Below are 20,881 nucleotides of genomic sequence, written 5' to 3'. Positions count from 1 at the left end.
TTTTTTTAAACTTTATGCTAGAAGCTGACTATTCCTGGATTTAGTTACATTTTGAATGAAGCTGAAAGCAGGCGACACATGCATTCCTTTTAGCACTTTAGTTATAGCTAAGTGGGGCTGTTCCACGGACCTCTGAACTACATATACACTCCGTGATTTCACTGATAACGCAATAAAATACACAACTGATTTTGTTATTTTACATTAATAAAATTTATATCCACAATTTTTTCCTGTAATGATGAAAGACAACTCTGGCTTTTCGCAGCTTGTTTGTGCTTAATCTCTAGTATAAATTATCAAAAAAAAAATTGAGTGAAAATGTCATTTATTGAAACTAACAAATGACTAAAACTACATTACATAGAATTATTTAACAATTAATTGGCTGGGTTTTAAACAAAATATATAATAAATCACAAATTGATTAGTGAATCATACTGACAAGTCACATGACATCTACATTACATGGCTAGATTTAATCAACCAAGTGATGCGCATAATTACATGTAACTTCATTTAATTGATCAATGCTTTAACATCAAGTAGAGAATGCAAGGGGCACCCAAAAGGAATAGAGTTAAATAGTTATTATTTAAGCTATAAGAAATAAATAAAATTGCATGAAACATATCATGATATATGGAGGTAACAAGCAGTATTCAAGATCAAAAGTCCATAAAACAATTCAAAACAGAATCAGAGCAAACATGGACCTCCAAAACATCAGAGGTGGGATTAGGTGCAATGGAGAAGTGAGCACCCCCTGCCAACCGGTCACACCCGCCGTGTGCTCCTTGACATATTCGGGAAATAACGGAAAAGTCCGTCGTTAATTCAGTGTATAAATAATGAACAAACAATGTGTATGAAAAAAGTCACTCAGCATTTGACTCAATGATAAATTGTATTTGCTGACAAATTCATTGAATCGACTATGAAATTTACGAAATAATGACTTTACATGAGACTGCTGATATTCTTATTTCATCAAATTGTTTGTCAATAATTTATCCCGTTTTAGAAATTGTTCATACGTAGAAAACAATTTATTTTTCCAATAAATGTTTATGTAATCAATATACCGATATGATACAAAGAATTGTTTTAATAATTAAAAGCTTTTTTTTCCAATGAAAGCTGGAATTGCATTCGATACACTGCTGATTCTGTCACCTTCGGCCGAGGTGTGCCGAGTGTCGATACACAAGTATACCACAGATTGTCCCTGTGGTATTACATGGAACAGCGAAAACAACGCCATGGTGGCTCTTTTTGTTTCTCTATAGATGAAGTGATCAGCTGTATTTTAGAGCTGTTAGTAGAATAGATATAACGTTCTTGTTGCCGTGGATGATGCAGGATAACCTCCTTAGTTTCGAAATGTTGTTTGAAACATTTTGACCATGGAGTTTCTCCTGCAATATCCAAGAAAATACGGACCTTATTTCTTTAATGAACAGTGGTCAATCTCATATATCCCGTAAATAAAACGATTCGTGGCTAGGGCTAACACATAGACCCCTAGGAACTACCGGATTGGGATCAGGTAGTGGTACATCATCCCGTGTTGATCGGTTGTATCCGCTGTGAGCACTATGTAATGATAAGGTATGCAAAATATTCGATGGTCAAAATAAGTATATAAAGTATGTTCTAACAAATGATATCATGCACGTCAGTTAGTTGTTTTTACAGACAAGGTTAACAACTGAAGGCTTTTCAAATCTTTTAACATCAGCTTGTTTGTCACTAGCTCGCCCTGGTTTAGAAATGGATCGTACTCAATCCTCTTATCATTTCTTTACCATTTTGTTATTACGTCTTGTTTTGGTGCATGCATTTTCACATTAAAAAGAACATTTATACTTACTGTATTTCATATAAGAAATCAAAATGTGCAACTACTGAGTATTTAAATAATTTACTATAATCATTTTACCTCAGATGACCCCTTTATGAATAAAAAGATGGAAAAAGTTTTAAATCATAATCGTTTTACCATATTATCATACTTAGCAGTAAGATTCTCAAAAATACAATAATCATCGATTACATGTAGCACTAATGGTACAATATGTAACCGTTGTTCTAACTTCAATGAAAGTAGAACGTTTCTGTTTTGGTTTTAGAAATGTACACTGCATAATTGTACACTGTTATTGAATATTTTTTTTATTTTTTATGTAGAAGATATATCTATAATGCAGAGAGAAAAAGCTTTGAATAGAAAAAAAAGCGAGAAAATCCAAGTCTTGTATAAAGATTCAATATAACATGCATACGTTTTTATGAATAGAGCAGGATTCTAACGTATTGTTACCAAAGGGAAAGTTGCAAACCTCTAGTAAGAACATGGTAACTTTGAATCACAGAAATGTTTACGCGGAAACCAAGCTACAGTTAAAAAAGAATAATAGTCGTTTTATTTCTTTTATTAATACTTGTCCTGTTTGTGTGTTAATGTGTAACCTCTTTTTACTTTTCGAACTCAATCATCATCATCAATTATTAAGGTTTTCTCTGAATGTCATATCATTCCTCATCGTCAAGAAATCATGACGCATATCAATATTATTCCCTTAGGCATATAATTTTAAACAAATTATCAAATGTTTCAAACTCTTTGTTTTAAAGAACTATATGCGGTATATTACATATATTTGCCCCCACAAAAGTCAAAATTTGAAAACTTCCTGAAATGTGCTGAATTCAATAAATTGTATGAGAAATATAATTTAACAGAAAATATTATAGTGTCAAAGCAGTGTATTCACAATTTTTGTTTTTATTACGTCATAAACTAGTCCGATTTAATATCCTTTTTCAGAAAGAGGACAAAATGGACAAAATTTCAACAATTTTAGCTTTAAAATTTATAGAGCGCAGGTTTGTTCAGGAACAATATTGACATATTTCATTGATATTATCATTCTACACATTATATCAAAATATTGATCCTGAACACACATGCGCTCGGTGACTTTTACTCAAAATATCGACGAAATATGTACATTTTTCTGTAAAATTCATGAAAAACTGAAATTTACGTCATGTTTGTGACGTCATTACGTACATATGGCGCCATTACTTATGAAAATATTCAGTGCTTTGAAGTCAGCATTAACTCCCCTGTTTAAGAACTTAATTAAATATATCTCCATCAAAGTTTGATTTGGGGGGCAAATATTGGTTATTACCAAATCAAGTTCTTTGAAGCCCTTCACATGTGAATATGCAGGCATGTTCATGAAACTTTCCTAAGATTTTTCCTGAGACTATTCCTAAGATATGGCTTAGGAAGAAACTTAGGAACATCCTAAGATCAACTTAGGACATATCATAAGATGTATCTCGACGGTGACTTAGGAACATCTTAAGTTAGGACATCCTAACTTACAATGAACAATTTTTTCTTAAACATTTATTGATAAATGTGGAGACAATTTACGGGAAAGAAATTACATACATGTAACATTAGAAAAGGAAATCCATTTATATGTCCATGTGACCTCAGTATATTTTAATGTTTGCATTTTTTTTTTTTTTTTTTTTGATATTATAAAATATTTAATACCGCTTGTAAATCGTATTGTAACAAACAAATTGTAATTAATATTTATAGTTTAAAAAATAAGAACCTCTGAGTGATCTACCTTGATGATGATTATGTTATGAAGTTTTATAAAAGTTTACTTAATTTTTTTGATAAATAAGCTGATTGAAAGTAAAATGAATTTTGTAGGACACTAAAAAATTATTCAGTCAGGGAAAACACTAATTTAAAGCCAACATTTTATTCTTGAATAATAAAACTCTCAACAGTTTTAATATTTGAATGACATTTTTTTTTTAAATTTTGTATGTTCTCCCAACCGGTTAATAAAAAAAATAGAACATGTCGATAGCTTCATTGTCTCATAATAGGGGGTGGACGGCTGGCCCCTCCTTATTTTCCGAAGACAAGGTTATTGGTATTAATCTATGATGGAAGTTTTGACAAATGACGAATATGTATATCGCAAAAAAGTCATGTTAGAATGATCATAGGTTGTACTGTATCTATATCTATAGACCAATCATTAGCATATGAAAGGGGGTATTTGTTTCTATATTCGTACAATGTATTATGACATTTTAAACATAAGAAGGGGTGGGGTGGCGGTCATAATACAACGTTTGTGATGAATGTCTTTGACAGTCACATAACAACGGTCATGAAATGGGGGGGGGGGGGGGCGAGAAAAAATTTAACTTACCTGAGAAAACTAGACAATCAAAAAAGGGAAAGATTATTGTCCAAACTCGAAAATCCTATTTTGGAGAGAGAGAGAGAGAGAGAGGGCGGGGTCTAGGTTTCAACTTCTTTCATAGCCTTTTTTTCATTCCAACATTACCCTCATTTAAATAACCTTATTTGTCTTCAATTACTTTGTATTTGATACGCAATGAGCAGATCGACTGATAATAAAAGCCCCCCCCCCCCCCCCCCCCCCCAACTTCGTCGCCCGAGGAGCGTTGTATTATATTTCTCCAATCAATACCGAAAATATTCATTATAATAATATCGAAAATTTGTATTAGGTAATATCCGGAACAGCACATGCGAAATTTATAGCATATATGAAAAGAGGCCTATGGGTAACACTTCTTGTTTAATTATTTGTGTAAATCATCAGCTCATACACGGACTGCTGAGAAACAAGAAATTACCGCTGATACTTGCAATGTCCAAAATCAAAAGCATCAAAACAAACTTTAAGTTAGGATGATCTTAGGACAGGTATTATGCTGTCCTAAAGTTAGGAAAAACTTAGGAAAGTTCTTAAATTTAGGAAAGCTTCGAGAAACTGACTTAAGACTAGGACATTTAAATTTCCTAAGACGTTATTAGGACACACCTTAGTCCTAAGATAGCTTCATGAACATGCCTGCAGATGACATACAAGGGTTGTTCGAAAATTATTGAGACATTGTGTATATTTTACTTTCTAATGAACGTCTTTCAGTGAAAATTGGCATATACGTTTGACATACACTAAAAATTAATAAGAGCAAGAAATATTTTACAAATATTAAATATTTTCTCTACAATGGTATATAAATGTGTCAATAGTAGGGGTACCCGGACCAGTCGGGGAATCAGACATTGAAAATATTTAACCCCAAAATTCTAACTCTTCGTGGATCAATAATGAGAGCGAAAATAATTCAGTTTAAGTGTATAATTTTTCAGCTTTGGTTCAAATTCATGTTGTGCAACTTTGATAGAATTTTGATCAGAAATACGGAGATCATAAAAAAATTAAGCGCGGTAGAGAAATCTGCTTACACCGAAAAAATGGATTTTGACGTCAAGGGCGGATCAGCCAGCATACCTAAAATTTTGTGTAGCGCAATGCAGAACTCTTTTCAAGACTGAAAGACCTGCTAAAACAATAACAAAGAGAAAAAAATGATGTGTTAGGGTTTGTTATTTCCTTGGTATACATTTTTTAGCAATTAATTTAACAAGACTAAAATTAAAAGATCTGGACGACCATGAGTTATTACATACAGTATTGATATCGTTACGGTATTTAAATTGGCACTGCATGATTCTAAGTCGTCCTTTCCCATAAATGAAAATTTTTGACTGGGGTAGCAACAGCATACATTTTTAAAGAATAGTTTAAGAAAAGAGACTGTTTGATTTTTGTAATGTTATATATGTAATAACAAAGAAGGAAGAGTATTAAACATTTCCCGATCGTTTCACATGCGAAACAATCTACGGCTAACGTAACGTTAAATGACGTAGCGAGGCTGCTCCGGGTCGATAGACATATGCATATTTATTACCTCACAGAAACTTATATAATTGTCGTAGGAATTATAAAATTTGCTTAAGTGTTTTAGACGTTCTTTATAAGATGTTGATGAATCTTCATGAAATTATCTCCGTCCTTTATGGAGTAAATGTCTCAATAATTTCCGAACAACCCTCGTATCTTTATGTGCTGGAAATTCTAGGAGGGACGTAAAACAACAATCAATCAATCAAACGCATTGCAGAAATTCAGTAATATAAGAAATATATAATTATGTGTCATTCACTTTAAGAAAAAAACTGTTTAACTCACCTGAACCAAAGGCTTATATGAATCATTCTGATTGAGGAGCGTCCGCCTGTAATTTTTCCCACTTTCCAAATCTTCTCCATAACATTATGCTGTACTCGGGTATAGACGAAACGTCCTTTGGAAATTCCAGAATCACAGAGTTGTAATTATTTAATCATGTAATTAATGTAATATTATTTCTATATGTTTCAGGTATCAGTAATCCTTAATTAATTAAAGATTTACTCAGTGGATGATGGTTATCATTTATGACTGATACCAAGTCATTGTCCAGACGATACACAACACTATCGACGCAAAATTCAGACGATACGCAACAGACGATGGATAATTCTCAACATGCCGACGTTAGAGTGCCCTGTGGAAGGATGTGATTGGCAGTCCCAGGACCTGGATGCAGCCTTTGCCGCAGCGATTACGGCAGCCCTCCAGATCCATGATAGAACTGTTCACCAGCCAAAACGCCCAACCAGCAGCTGCCGCAGCTCCCAAATTGAAGTTGGACCCACCCACCATAGCTGCTGGATGTGACCCAGACCAGTGGTCAGCGTTCACTCGACAATGGGAGATGTACAAGGTGGGTATGGCCATAGCACAAAACGTCATACCCACTGCTCTGTTCTACTGCTGCGACTCAGACCTTCGGACCGACGTCATGCGTGACTGACGAGGTAACATCACAGACATGCCAGAGGCAGACCTGATGAATGTCATTAAACGGTTTGCTGTGAAGGATGAGAGCACACTGGTACAACGCATCAAGCTCAGTAAGATGACACAAGCACCTGGTACCAGCATCAGAACGATTTTAGCCAGTCTCCGAGGTCAAGCGTCACTCTGTCAGTACAAGGCCACATGCAAGGAGGAAGGATGTAACCATGTTTACGACTACAGTGATGAGATCATAAAGGGCAATCTGGTTAGAGGAATTGCAGACCCTGAAATTTTGTCTGACCTGCTTGGTGATCCTAAGACAGACAGCTTGGAAGAGACTGTTTCCTTCATAGCACAGAAGGAACAGGGCAAAGTTACACGGAGTGCAGTTGGAGACTCAGCCGGTGCGATGTCGACTACGACCCAAAGCCAAAAATCAGTACAAGGACCTGGAGGCAAGTGCTGGGCATGTGGTGGCCCTGCTCACGGACAAAGAAACGATCGTAGAGCCAGGCAAAGAAGTTACGAGGCCTACATGTGCCAAGTGTAAAGTTAAGGGTCATTATACCAAGTCATGCAGCAAGTGTTCAACGTGTGGTGCCTGGGGACATAGTGATTCATCGTCAAGGGCTTGTACACAGGGACGAGGTCAGAAACTCCGCAATCAGGGACCATCATAGGAACCGATGAAAGATGCTGACGACAAGGTTGGTTATGTCTACGACCAGCTATGTACCACATCATGACCTTTTAACTGATTAATAAGCAAGTACTAATTTATCATTTTGAAAAGTTTAAAAATCTTGTGACAAAAACTTTTCCGACATTCTATTGAAGGAGTTCACATTTGTCATTTGAATATATAGGAAACTAGCGATGAACATGTAAAACAAAATTTTAGAAAAATCCTTTTTCCTTTTCAAATAAGTCATACAGGACCTTATTGTGTGAAAAGAAAGTCTAAATAATTCTAGTACAGATTCAATTTTGTTCAAAATAGGCTCCCTGGAGATTGGGGGAGGGTCAAAATTTGGTATCAAATTTTAGCATCTGATTGCATTTGAAATTAAAGAATAACCTTTTTCAGGAGTAACAGGTCCATATTGCATTATATTGTAAATACTTTAGGGTTAAGACAGAGCTAAACTCAGCTATCAGAAATTATATAGTACATATGTACATGTAAACAAGAAGAAGATACTTAAAGGTTTCTCTTCTTTGGAAATCAAGTGCTAGTTAGACTGCTTTTAAAGTACCCTGATACAGTGCATTCGGTTAAAAGCTTAATCCTTTGGTATTTTGTGCGGCTACAATTTTGTGTCCACATTTTTTATTTGTTCATAGAGATAAAAAAGATAATATAAAAGTCGTTCGCCGTTCAGGTGATTAACTAGGCGTTATGGTTAGCACTTCTTACTAATCTTGTGCTTGGATAAAGTGGCATTGAATTGAGGAATGCAAGGCAATACAAGCGTCATTTTATTCATAGAATTGAAAGAGTTACAAATACAGCTTTTAAAATAATATTTGTAATATTTTAAGCACCACGTGCAATCATTACACATTATACGTGCAATGGACTTTTTTTTAAATTGTTGTTTCTGAATATGTTTCATATTTTTGATAGATATGGTTGTGGAATTATAACTAACACGGTCTTACTGATCTTGCTTTCGTGTTTGGTATGCAACAGGTTTTATTGATGATTAATTATATGATTTATATAAATTAAAGAGCAAGTGGCTCTGGAAAGCAAACAGGACATCAGGAGACAGGGGTTTGTAAAACATTGAAAATATTATTCGAAATTAAGTTAAAGCTGACAAGGTGATCAAAAAAATACCAACATATCTAAATCTACCTAAAATTCTTTTATTTTGCCTTAAAATAGTATAATGCAGAGAAAAGTGTTCTAGTAGAAATTTTAATTTATTTTCATTTAATTCTATACATATGTAGAGCTCTTTTTTTTCTAGGATATTTGAATAATCTTGAATATCACAACCAATAATCTGCTTAAGTGTAAAATGTAGATGTAATTAAAACTAATTTTTAAGCATCATACATGTATGTCAATTATAACCTCGAACTTTTACAGTTTGAAGTTTGAAAAGTATGAAGGTGCCATTGATGTTTCTTCTAATGCCACTATGTTTGGCTTTGGTCATTACTTCTTGTTTGGGCCATGTGGTGGAGGACAGTACGTTTTCGATTTATTTCTATTTATTTGTAGCACATCCGGTATATAAATGTAATACCATATAAAGGACCAAAGAGACAGGGGAAATCATTCTCTCTGAAAACTTAAAACTTGAATTTACATTACATTTTGTTGAAATAAAAATTCTGAAATGCAAACTTATTCGTATTAGATATCTTTTACGTGTCCTACTAAAATATATTTGTTCTGATTTGAAATGTATCCTTTATACTTGTTCACAATTTGTACTTAAAACTGGCCGAAAATATATAGTGAAAAATAGTTTATTAGTTCAGCTAGTCATTATGCACAATATTAAACCAAGGCTCACTTTGTTTTAGATTGGGAGCTAGTTTTTCACGCAGTAAAAGGTAATAGACAGAATGTACTTGCAGCTTGGACCAACGGAACAGCATCACCATGTACACTAGATAACGGGTGTATTAATAGGGGATTTACGTTAGACAATTGGAGTAACACCACGCAGCATCTCCGAAGCCCATTAATTAATTTATGGCACTTACTCAACATTATTAAGGTTTTTTTTTAATAATTCCGTTCATTTGTATGAACAAACCCACAAGCCTAATTTTTATTACTTAGCTTATTGAAAATAATATAATTCTTTTTATTAAAATAAGTCACGAACAAATGAATCATTCTGAAATAAGAATATTATGAACTTCTTAATTACACAAAGTGCTCTTTACATCATTTATGTTTAAGCAGCTTAATTTTTGACATTTTTAATGTCTTTTTGTTTAAGTTAATTTCCCTTGCTCTGATATTTTCAAATACCATTTCTTCCACTTGAAATTTAATCTCAAATTTTTGACCTTTTTGTTTAAGTTAATTTCCCTTGCTCTGATATTTTCAAATACCATTTCTTCCACTTGAGCCCCCTCTTAATAAAAGATTTATTTATAAGTAAACACAATTTATAATACGATACTATTAATTAATCAAAAATTTTATTTTGTTTGTAACGCCTCATTTGATTCTTAAAAGAAAAAAATTATACCGTATAAACCGTATTGCCTTCATCATATTGACTTACTTCAAAAGCAAATTAATCTGCTTGTCGTTATATTTGAAATATGCACAATTTGAAGACATTTTTGATGAAGAAATTGTCTTAATTTTTACTTTAATGATGGACATTAATTAAATAATAAGGAATGAATTTAATACTTACTCAAGTTATACAAGTATAACCGGGGTTGGAACAGTTTACGCTTTTTATAAACCGATTTTCACGTTTATAAAACGTGAACTGATCCACCTCAGATTGTACAGTTTAACTTGGGTAGCTATTAAATTCATTGCTTAAATGTAATCATGTATGAAATGCACGTAAACCAGACAGACAACAGTACCGAAGATTATATTCATTCATGAGTAAACGGTTGGGTAACCTTTTTCTATACTATTGTTTTCCTCAGCTGAAATATACATATAATTTCATGATATTGATTTTTGAACTCGGTCTACTAAGGACTAAATGGATGTGCCCAAGTCCATATAGTACGAGTAAACCTCATTAAATTTCAATATTTGTATGATATGGTACTTGTTAAAGTTTAATGACTATAAAATATAAAAATAAATTCATTCTTTGATAAAACATTATATGATAATGTTTTTAAATTCAAGTATCTTTTAAAATTAAAGTATAGAGCCAAGGTTTATTAGATAAATTACCCAATCAATTACATAATTATTATATGTACGTTGAATGTGAATGTATTTAAGGTTCGCGTAGTGTTTGGGGCTCAAGGAAATACAGTGGCATTCTTGGAATTTGACGGAAGTGGAAGTAACAAAGAGAACTGGTTCAGCAAAGAGAGATTGTTACGCAGCAGTTGGTCCGATCTAAATAGCAATTCTGTGACTAATTATTTCTCCATGAACGGGTATCCACATTTCTAGTTGTTGCTTTTATTACAATCGTTTAAAACAATAACGAAATGTTTATTCATTCTCGTGATCAAAAAATATAATTATTTATTTATTTCTTGATTATCCTTTGTAGTAATGATTCTGGAAGACATTTTTTTATCAACAAATCATATGGCTCATGTCCAAACGATATTGGATGGTTAGTTGTAATAGATAGAATCCCTGTGTGTACCTGGGAGAAGAAGGGAGATCACCCACCACTCTTTTTGTACAGCAAAAGTTCGAAAGCTATGAACTGGAACACTAGTATGTTTACTAAATTCATTCGCACTAATTATATCGAGCTAATGTGCAAAATGTATTATTTATTTAACTGTTTTTTTTCCTTTTACATACCGACTGTTTACATAAAATATCAGACAAAACATTTTAATGTTTTAAAATATTTTTCGAAATGCATATACATGTATATTATTAAATTAAATATGAACATGTGCTGCCGCAGTATTTAATGGCAATCATGAAAAAATTAAAATATGTTAATAGGGACTGTAACTAGTCAGTCTGCTTAAATTTGAAAAAAGAAAATTAATTTTCAGTCTTATGATATTCAATCCGTGGGATATCCAAAATATTTAAATAAATATTTAGTGTTGTAAAATATATCTAAAAGTGTCGAAGGTATCGATTTTCCTTGCAAAATTGACATTTAGTTATATCTTTTATTACTTAGTATTTTTTTCTTAATGTACTTCATATCATCTCACCAATCAAAGGTTGCAATAAAAAGCATGTCTTTCATTCCAGATATTGGATCTGCTGATGTAATGAACGTCTACATTCTCACTCTCTAAGCCTAACGGTTGAGGGAAAAGAGAAGTTTATTTCCAACAACTTTGGAAAATGCACACATGAATTCAATTCATTTAAACTTAATAAAGGTTGTAACATGTAACACATGATTTTTCATTTTTTTTTAGTTTTCCATTTTCTTGAATTCAAGGAGAATTTTAATGACTAGAGTAAAGTAAAAACTCTGGAAATCTACCTTAAACAAGATTATAATGCTTTTATTGAAAAAATAGCAGTATAATTTTTTTTAAAAAAGGAACCTGAAAAAGAACTACATTTTTTTTCTATTGCAAGGAAAAAAGGCGGAGCAGTGGAACGAACAGTGTTTGCTTTTTATGAAACGATCACTAATGTTTTTTAATTAAAAATCGAGAATTAAAGTGAAGACTATGGAGAGAACGAACAGTATTCAATATCAAAGTCCATAAGACAATACAAAATAGGAGCAGAGCAAATACGGACCTCCAAAACATCAGAGGTGGGATCAGGTGCCATGGGGGAGTGACTTGCCGACCGGTCACACCCGCCGTGTGCTCCTTGTGTAGGTATTAGGTGTTATCAACTGGTAATCACACAAAAAATAAAAACAAAAAGGAACCGAGATTGTAGATTTAAAGGGTCTTGGTGGTAGTGGCCATTTTCAGAGTATTTTGATCTCCTTTAGAAGAAGAGCTCCATATGAAGATATACAAAAATGAACAAATTTTAGAACTAAATATGAATTTTTTTTCCTAAATGATAGTTTACAGCTTCAGATATCATTTCTAAAAAAAAATTAAGTTATATCTGGTGGCTAATTTGTTGACCCTCAGCCTCCTGAAATATCGAAAGTTAAAAAAATTGGATAATTAATTGTATGCATAAATGAAAGGTTAATCACGTGGAAGCAATCTTATGAATACAATGAACACCATATCTTCAAATGAGTATTGTATTATACATGTACATTAAAAAATGTTAAGTTTTTTAAAAACCTTAAGTGATTTTATTTTTCCATCTTTAAGAGGCGTATGTGTAGTTTTAGAAATAAGTTATTTTAAGCAACCTTCGCTAGAAAGAGGGATAAATGAATAAGCGTTGTAGGCATTATTATGCACAAAAGTATGCTTCTAAACCATTAAATATATCACTTTTAAAGCAGTTAACTTGTAATGATAGAAGCTGAGTTTTCCTTTCTGAGTAAAAGCTAGTTTGCCAAACATATATCTTCTTTAACATGCGTTTCTAAGGGCAAGAAAATACAAAACTGGCACAGTATGTTTACCCAGAAAACCCTAAAGTTATTTGAGCTTACGCTCTGCAACATAAAGACTTTTATATTTCGTTGATTGCAGAAATATCTTGCCGAGTTGACTAAGCTTGTTTTTTGACCAGACAGGCAGAACCAGTAACACAGTGTTGAATTGAAAAAAATGTCATTTATTCATAAAATGACGAATATGAAACTAGTACAAATATTTGGGGTCAGAAAGGACTAGAAAAATTGACAAGCAAAGTGTTATCTTCAATAAGTATTATATGTAATCTGACCTCTAACAAACATAACCTAAAATTACATGAAAATCAACTTCTCAAATCCCTACAAAACACAACCTGCCTGTCCACAAAAAATGTGGGAAATCTAAAAAGTACAGGCCAGGCAGGAGAAAACAATCAAAAACTGAGGAGGGTAGTTCTGGGGTTTGATGGAGGATAATTTTCGTTAAAATTTTTATGTGGTTTCTCCTTTCAGTAAAATAATACAAAATGATACACGAGGTGAGGAGCCAAGCTGATTGGCTAAAAATTCCGAACTGTGGTTTGGGTAAAGTTAGGTACACTGTACATAGTGAAATTAGGGGCATAATAAAATCAATAAAATGACAAAAAATGGATATGAATGATACAAGTCACATAAAGGTTATTATTTTGTCTTTTATATAAATAATAATTTATTAATGCAATGGAAACAAAATGGGGAAAAGCGACATATTTTTGTATATTTTATTTCAAAAAATATATTATTGCCAGTTGCATTATTATTTGTAATGAATGGACTTTTATTTTACAGTGATACATTGGTAAATTGTCTTCCCTTATATTGCCAACCTCGTTTTTTTTTTTTTTTTGCCAGGAATTCTTCCAGAACAAAGTAGTTTTTCTTCTGCATTTATACAGGTACACCAGTAAAATTGGTAATTAATTTTTTGCCATCTGCGATTCTACCTTTTATGTTTGACTGCAGATTTACTCACTGTATCTTAATGTATGATAAAACTCGTTACATGCATAATATGTTATAATAAGTGATATAACTTAAATGTGTCCATGTGCTGTGAAAACTAACATTGTTCGAATCATTCCTCATGGGATATGGGTGAAACATAAGTGACTCAAAGTTGAGCAAACTTTCGTGATTCAGTTAAATACATGTTCAGTTAGGGTCCCAGAGAATAAGCGTTGGGTACAAAAAGAATTCAATATAAATTGGCATATTATACATACATTATAAAAATATGTTTAAAAATCTTCTTAACAGGCCTACTCTTGGTTAATTTATTTGAGGTCGCATTTACAATTTCAATTTTTAGACATCTTTGAATATATTAGAAAAACTTGAAATCGTCATTTAAAGGATATTATTACGTGATTAGAATATTCAAATAAATCAAGTGCAAAATCAATTTTGTTAAAAAAGCTCCAAGGAGATCGGGGTGGGGGAGGCTTGGTATCAACACTTGAATGTCTGATTGCATTTGAAATCAAAGAATGACATTTTGGGAGAAGAAGCAGGTACAGATTTCATCATATTGATAAGTATAATTGTGTGGATGCTTTTTATTTCGTACTCTAGTTTAAGACAGAGCTAAAACCACATAACAATTTTGACAGAGTACATGTACAATGTACCAGAAACAGAATACTTGATTTTTTTCTTTTCTTTGGCATGCAAAAGCTTTTTTCATTTTTCTAGTCCTAATGTTAATAAATTATCCAACTATATTGGATTTCATGTAACCGTCTCCTCTAGGGGTAATGTAGGGCTAAGATTTGGGGTTTACATATTTTATTGGTTTATAGAAATTTAAAAAAAATTCTTTCAAACAGCAGGTGACTCAATTGAGTATTATGGTCAACAGATCTAGACTTCTTAAAACGTGTTTTGGTACAATGACATAGAAATGAAATGCAAGGCGAAATATGAGACATTTAACAATATCTTTTTATACATTTTTATACATTTAACAATGACACGTTTCTTTAAAAGGCTGTATTTTTTCAAGCACCACATATAATCGTTATGATCGAAAGTGTATTTGGCATTTTATAAATGATAGATGTATCATTTATCGTGATTGTAATAAAATCTAATTTTAAAAATAACACACAATACTGATAGATATGTTTGTGGAATTTTATAGCTAAAACAGATTTACTGATATCGCTATCGTTTTGTTACACAATAGGTGTTAATTTGATTACTAGATATATGGTTTACATAAATGAAACAAACAAGTGGCTTCTGAACAATGAGCAAGAGAAGGAGGTAAGTAAAACATTAAATATGACATTCAAAATAAATAAGACAGCTAATGTTTTCACAAAATTACCAACATATCTACTTGAAATTTTAATTTACCTGCCTTAGACTATAATAAAAAGTATTTTAGCAATTCAATTCCATCGATATCTTTTTCTATTCACATACATGTAACACGGAGCTATTTTAGGAGTCTTATTAAACATGACCAACAAGCCCGCAAAAGAGTAAAATGTTCAATTTCGTATGAAAATTCCGTTGTCAAGCATGATACGAGGGCTGTTCGGAAATTATTGAGACAATGTGTATATTTTTCTTTCTAATGAACTTCTTTTTGGAGAAAATTTGCAAGTACGTTTGACAAACACTAAGAATTTACAAAAACAAGATATAATTTACAAGTATTAAATTTCTTCTCCTCAGTAGTATATAAATGTTCCAATGATAGGGGTGCACGACGCAACCAGATATTGAAAATATGTAACACCAAAGTTCAACCCCCCGCTGGACTATAAAAAAGGACGAAAATAATAATTCAACTTATGTATATATTTTTTCAATTTTGTTTTACATCATGTTGTACAAGTTTTTTTTAGAATTTTGTTCAGGAGTATGAAGACCATTAAAAAAATTAAGCACGGTAATGAAATCTGATTACGATGACTAAATGGATTTTAACGTCAGGACGGAGCAGCGAGATACCTAAAATTTTGTGTAGCGCTATGTAGAACTCTTTTCCAGACTGACCAACCTGTTAAAACAATAACTACGGGAAACATATGTCGAAGTGTTTATTTCATATGTGCATGCGTTTTTTAACCTATAATTTAACCAAATTAAAATCAAACGTCCGGACGATCATCAATTTTTACCACTACGGAATTAAGGACGTTGGCCAGCGTTGCATAAGAGGCATTACACTGCATTACAAATAACGGAGATTAAATGCTTCCCCATCGTTTCAAAACATCTCCGGCTGACGTGACATTAAAACGAGGTAGCGATGCTGCTCCAGGTCGATAGACATATGTATGTTAATTTTTTTTACCGGAACTTATCTAATTATCCTATAAATTAGAAGAAATTTTATATAATTATTATATTCGTTCTTTATAACTTGTTGAAGAATTTTCCTGAATTTATCTCTGGCCTTTTTGGAGTAAAAGTAAATATCTCAATAATTTCCGAACATCCCTCGTACGTAAATAAGATATCGATATTGTACATGTGTTTGTGATACAACAGCTAGTGTTAAGGTAGGATTCTTCTCATATTTCTAATATTTAAAAATTAATGAAATTTTCACAAAATCAAGAGGACAATATCAGTAAGTGATAGTATCAGTGAGATTAAATTTGACCGTTTTATATTAGAGGCAAGGTCAGGTCAAGGTCATTATCTTTTCCCTTGTCATTAAGAATAAAAAAAAATACTGTTGCTAATCATGTGATACCTACTTCTATTTCAAAAGTTTAAAGATTGTTCTTTTTGCATAAAAACATATTACTATATAGGGTCTATGGCATGATATTACCAAATTTACATAAATAATTTAACTAAACTGGATATTAGCTAATCCGAATTTACTCTGTTTTTCTTAATTTTTTAGGATATATTAGTAATTTTCATATGCTTTCTACATTTAACTTTTTTCTTATTTTCACACATAGTAAAGTAGTCTTATAAATGTACAAAATGATACAAAAACAAAAAGTTTTGATCGTTTACTAAGACAGAAAAAATACTTTTTATGGATTTTTGGCTCAAATCTGCGCTTTGATAGGAAGCGTTTAAAAGCTAACAAAGTTTTAGTTTGTTTGAAAATAAAAATCATATTTATTTGATATATTTTGAAAGTTTAGTCCCTCATTATTAATTTAACTTTCATTTGAAAATTTCTCCAAGTCTTTGATTGCGTAAAAATTATGACTAAATTCAATGTTCTATAATAATTTTGAGAGGCAGAAAAGAAAATATTTTCATACGTCACCATTCCGCTAAAAAAATATAGTCCCTGTAAGTTTTCAAACGCAGTTTACCATTTCTATTTAAAGTTGTACAATTGTGACGAGGAAAGAAAAATATGGTCTTTTAAATCCCTTACACCTAAATATATGACATGTTAGCAAACATACTTTGAATGTTTCATCTAGTCAGAAACCAGAGAAGAATCCTACCTTAATTACAGTAAGATAATTACTGTAATGAAAATGGAACGTGTTTATCATGTAAATATAGTCTACAGGGTTAGTTCTGCAACATTAGTGGTGATTATTTAAAGAATTTAAAAAAAAAAAACACTTATAGGTGTAGTTCTCATTATTAAATATGCTCGATTTTAAGTAAATTAAAAAAGTAAATGTATTTTTTAGACTTATAGGAATAAGTATAATTGTTCAACAGAGTAAAAATTGATAAATTAAAAACCAATTTTCAACCAGTGTTGCTCAGCGTATGATATTTTTAAGAGACCGACACTTAACATCAGAATGGCAGAGATAGAACCACTTCAGAATCTCTCTCTTTTCCATTGTGATCCCAGTTGACCTTGGTAGATCAGCTGAGATTAAATTTGTTATTAACAGTGATATTTCGAAGGTACATGTAAGAAGAATACACAAGTACGAGGGTAATTCAAAAAGTTCGTAGACTTTTGTAGGAACTTTTTTATTTAACGTCATATTATATCCAGATTTGGTACACATATTTTTACAACAAATTCGAATAATTTAAGTAAAAAAATGTAATATATTTTAATATTTATAAAAATTATTTAAGATTTAGAACAGCAAAAATTGGTTCACAGAGCAACGTCAAGATTAAGTAATTTACTAATTTCCACTTTAGAGTAGCTATAGTCATACATGAACCTTTAATACATGTAAATGAAGCTGAAACAAAATAGATTTTACATGTTTAAATTAAATCTTGCTGTACTACTTAAGATGCTATGAGGTAATGTAATTAATTGCTCCGCTTAAAAGATATCTGTTTCTAAATACATACTTACTTAATTAAAAAAGGCAAAAAAACTATGACGTAGGAGGACGTCACGGAGCACGAGTAGGAGTAAAAGTTTGCTTTGTATTCGGGAAACTTCTGTAATAAACTTAAAAAATATGAATAAACCAAGAAATGTATATTGAAATAAGCCGTGTATTTGTATAAAAAGAATTTTTTTTAGTGGTGGCGAGTTTAAATCGGACGATGGATGGTCTGCAAAGAAACATGTTATAGTTAAAAATCTTAAAAATCAAATGATTTAGGAACGTCATTAATTTTGATACTTGATGTGCGCTTTAATGTTGCGGAACTAATAGAGTTACGCGGTAAAGAATTTGAAAACACTGACAATCTAGTTTGAGCTATTTCATGTACATATTTGCACAATTGTTTGCAAACTATGTGTTACATGTAAGTGTTACATGTAATGACACGTTTTTATGAATAGAGAAGACGCTACAAACCGTGCAGGAAATCAAATTGCAGTCTGAGAGTAATTTTGAGAAATTTTCTCAAAGTTCTTTTTGACGTTACAATGCTGGTTTACCTTGCTCCGAGGTAACAAAACATGTTGCTTTCAAAAAATGGCTAAAGTGAGTTCTCTTTCATCAAATAGAATTAACCTCACCCTTCGACAAAATATTTTTTTTTATTTACAAAAATATGTTGATCTATAATATTGTAAAAATTATATGACGATGAGAAACATTGTCTACAAGTTTTTTAATAACCCTGTGTTGTGTAAATCTGAAAACTGATGCTATAATTTAGATTCTATCTTGCAAAAACTGAGTTTAAAATAAAAATGCCGAATTAGTCATATTTTTTTCCGAAGATATTCTATTGCAATCTTAATTTATTTTTGCTTTTGTCAAAATAAATCTGGTTTACTTAAAAGAGGTACTATTTTTTAGCAAATAAAAAAGGATGCAGATAGAGATAAATACACTAATTTTATCTCTCAGCTAGATAATGCTACGTATGATACAATACAAAACAGAAACAGCCGTGAATATGAAGAGCCCGAGGAAAGATACCAAACTGTATTGTAACAAAATTGACTGTTGCCTTTTTCTTAGAAAGTAAAATAAAAATAATATCTGATATTTATCTTAGGAAAGATAACCATTTATCTATTTTGTTGTAATGTATATCATATATGGTTTTATTATGCGATTTTATATTTGTCCCATTTTTAATATTATCTATATGTTATTTCTTTATTCAAATAGAAGGTCAATATTTTGAAGAAAATCAAGGAACTATAATTCAATTTAAATGGATTATAACGAGCATATTGCTAAAGGTTTCACTGTTATGCTGTTTCCAACGATAATACAGACACGATTGCAACATCTATTTATCTTTGATAAATATTTTCTTCCTAAACAAAACGTACGAAAGTTTTCCCTTTTATTTTGTCATTTTGGTGAGTCGTTTGAATCACATAATCATCAAGTATACATGCAACAAAAGTAATGTAGAGAGGATTAAGATACAAAATAATCCGAAGAAATAGCTATATGTAAAGTTCTACTACCAAAGCCGTTAAGCATTTAAAATTATTGAGAAGTTAGAAAAAATTTAATACAATGTAAAAATGAAGCAGTCATTTCTTATCTTTTAAGATAATGTAAATGTTCAAATTCTTTGTGATTATGTACATGTAGATCTTGTTATTTATCTATATTAGCATAGTATAAAGACCTCGGTATTTAGCTGAATTGTAACTATCTTTAAATATAAAAGTTGTAGCTAACGAACAGTGATAAACCTTATAAATCCAGTTTAAAAAATGAATCGTTGCTGGGGGAGACACAAAGACAAATAAAAACACTAGAATTTGGATCAGGCAGCTAAGAGGAGTAGTCGTTCCTTGTAGACCGGTTGTATTCGCCGTGAGCACTATGTGTTAATAAGACAAGCTGGTTTAACCAGTGATATAAAGCAAAAGACGATCAAACGATGGTTCGATTTACAAACAAGTAAAAAAAATGCGTAAAGCTGTTTTCACAGAGACTTTAAAAGCATAAAAAAATAGCTTGTTTGTCAGAACTTGCATGTACATGTTTGAATATTTTGTATTCATGTTTTAAGTATACTGTATACAGGGACATTTTCGGTCCCGTTTTATTTTCACCCCTTTTTCTCTACCCTCAGCTGGGCGAATTTAAAACGGCGCAAATTTAGAGAATACACTTAGGATGATTTCTTAAACAGAACTGTGACTGGGCGAATTAAACACTGAACAAATTTCTTCGCAAGTGTGGAGGGCGAAAATAATGTTAAAACTAACCTTGTATACAGTAGATAGAGCCAAACTTCTAAGTATTCACCCAACATTTAAATGGAAAGAAAAAATGCAAACAGTGAATTATTTCTTTCAATTCACGGTCAATTTTACATATTTCAGTTCATGTTGCGAAAATTTCATGTAAGTTTTTCGTCAGACTTGAAAGCAAAGTGTCAAGGACATGATGTACCCTCAACATGAAAATTCACATAAAGTAATTGCTATAGAATAAGACCTCCATTCGTTCTTATTACTGCAAGACAGCCTTTTCTCAAGGAAACCATGTACCCTTTAAATAGGAGGTTGACCTATCTGTTGCCAAACTTTCTGCATTTATC

At 31.8% G+C, this 20,881-nt stretch overlaps 1 protein-coding gene across 1 annotated transcript; it reads left to right on the top strand.

Moving 5' to 3' along the window:
* Positions 1–8,854: 8,854 nt before the first annotated feature.
* Positions 8,855–11,810, top strand: LOC134239686 (uncharacterized). Its single transcript, XM_062721848.1, has 5 exons — positions 8,855–8,976; positions 9,318–9,514; positions 10,729–10,904; positions 11,009–11,181; positions 11,683–11,810. The coding sequence occupies exons 1-5, from the start codon at positions 8,892–8,894 to the stop codon at positions 11,727–11,729; spliced, it is 678 nt and encodes a 225-aa protein (XP_062577832.1). The 5' UTR covers positions 8,855–8,891; the 3' UTR covers positions 11,730–11,810.
* The last annotated feature ends 9,071 nt before the right edge of the window (positions 11,811–20,881 follow it).

The sequence above is a fragment of the Saccostrea cucullata genome, unplaced genomic scaffold, assembly GCF_032062105.1.
Source record: "Saccostrea cucullata isolate Sc308-1 unplaced genomic scaffold, CSIRO_AGI_Scuc_v1 ctg2186, whole genome shotgun sequence".
Taxonomy (NCBI): domain Eukaryota; kingdom Metazoa; phylum Mollusca; class Bivalvia; order Ostreida; family Ostreidae; genus Saccostrea; species Saccostrea cuccullata.
Note: the sequence above shows the minus strand (reverse complement) of the source record. Positions and strands in the feature narration are given on the sequence as shown.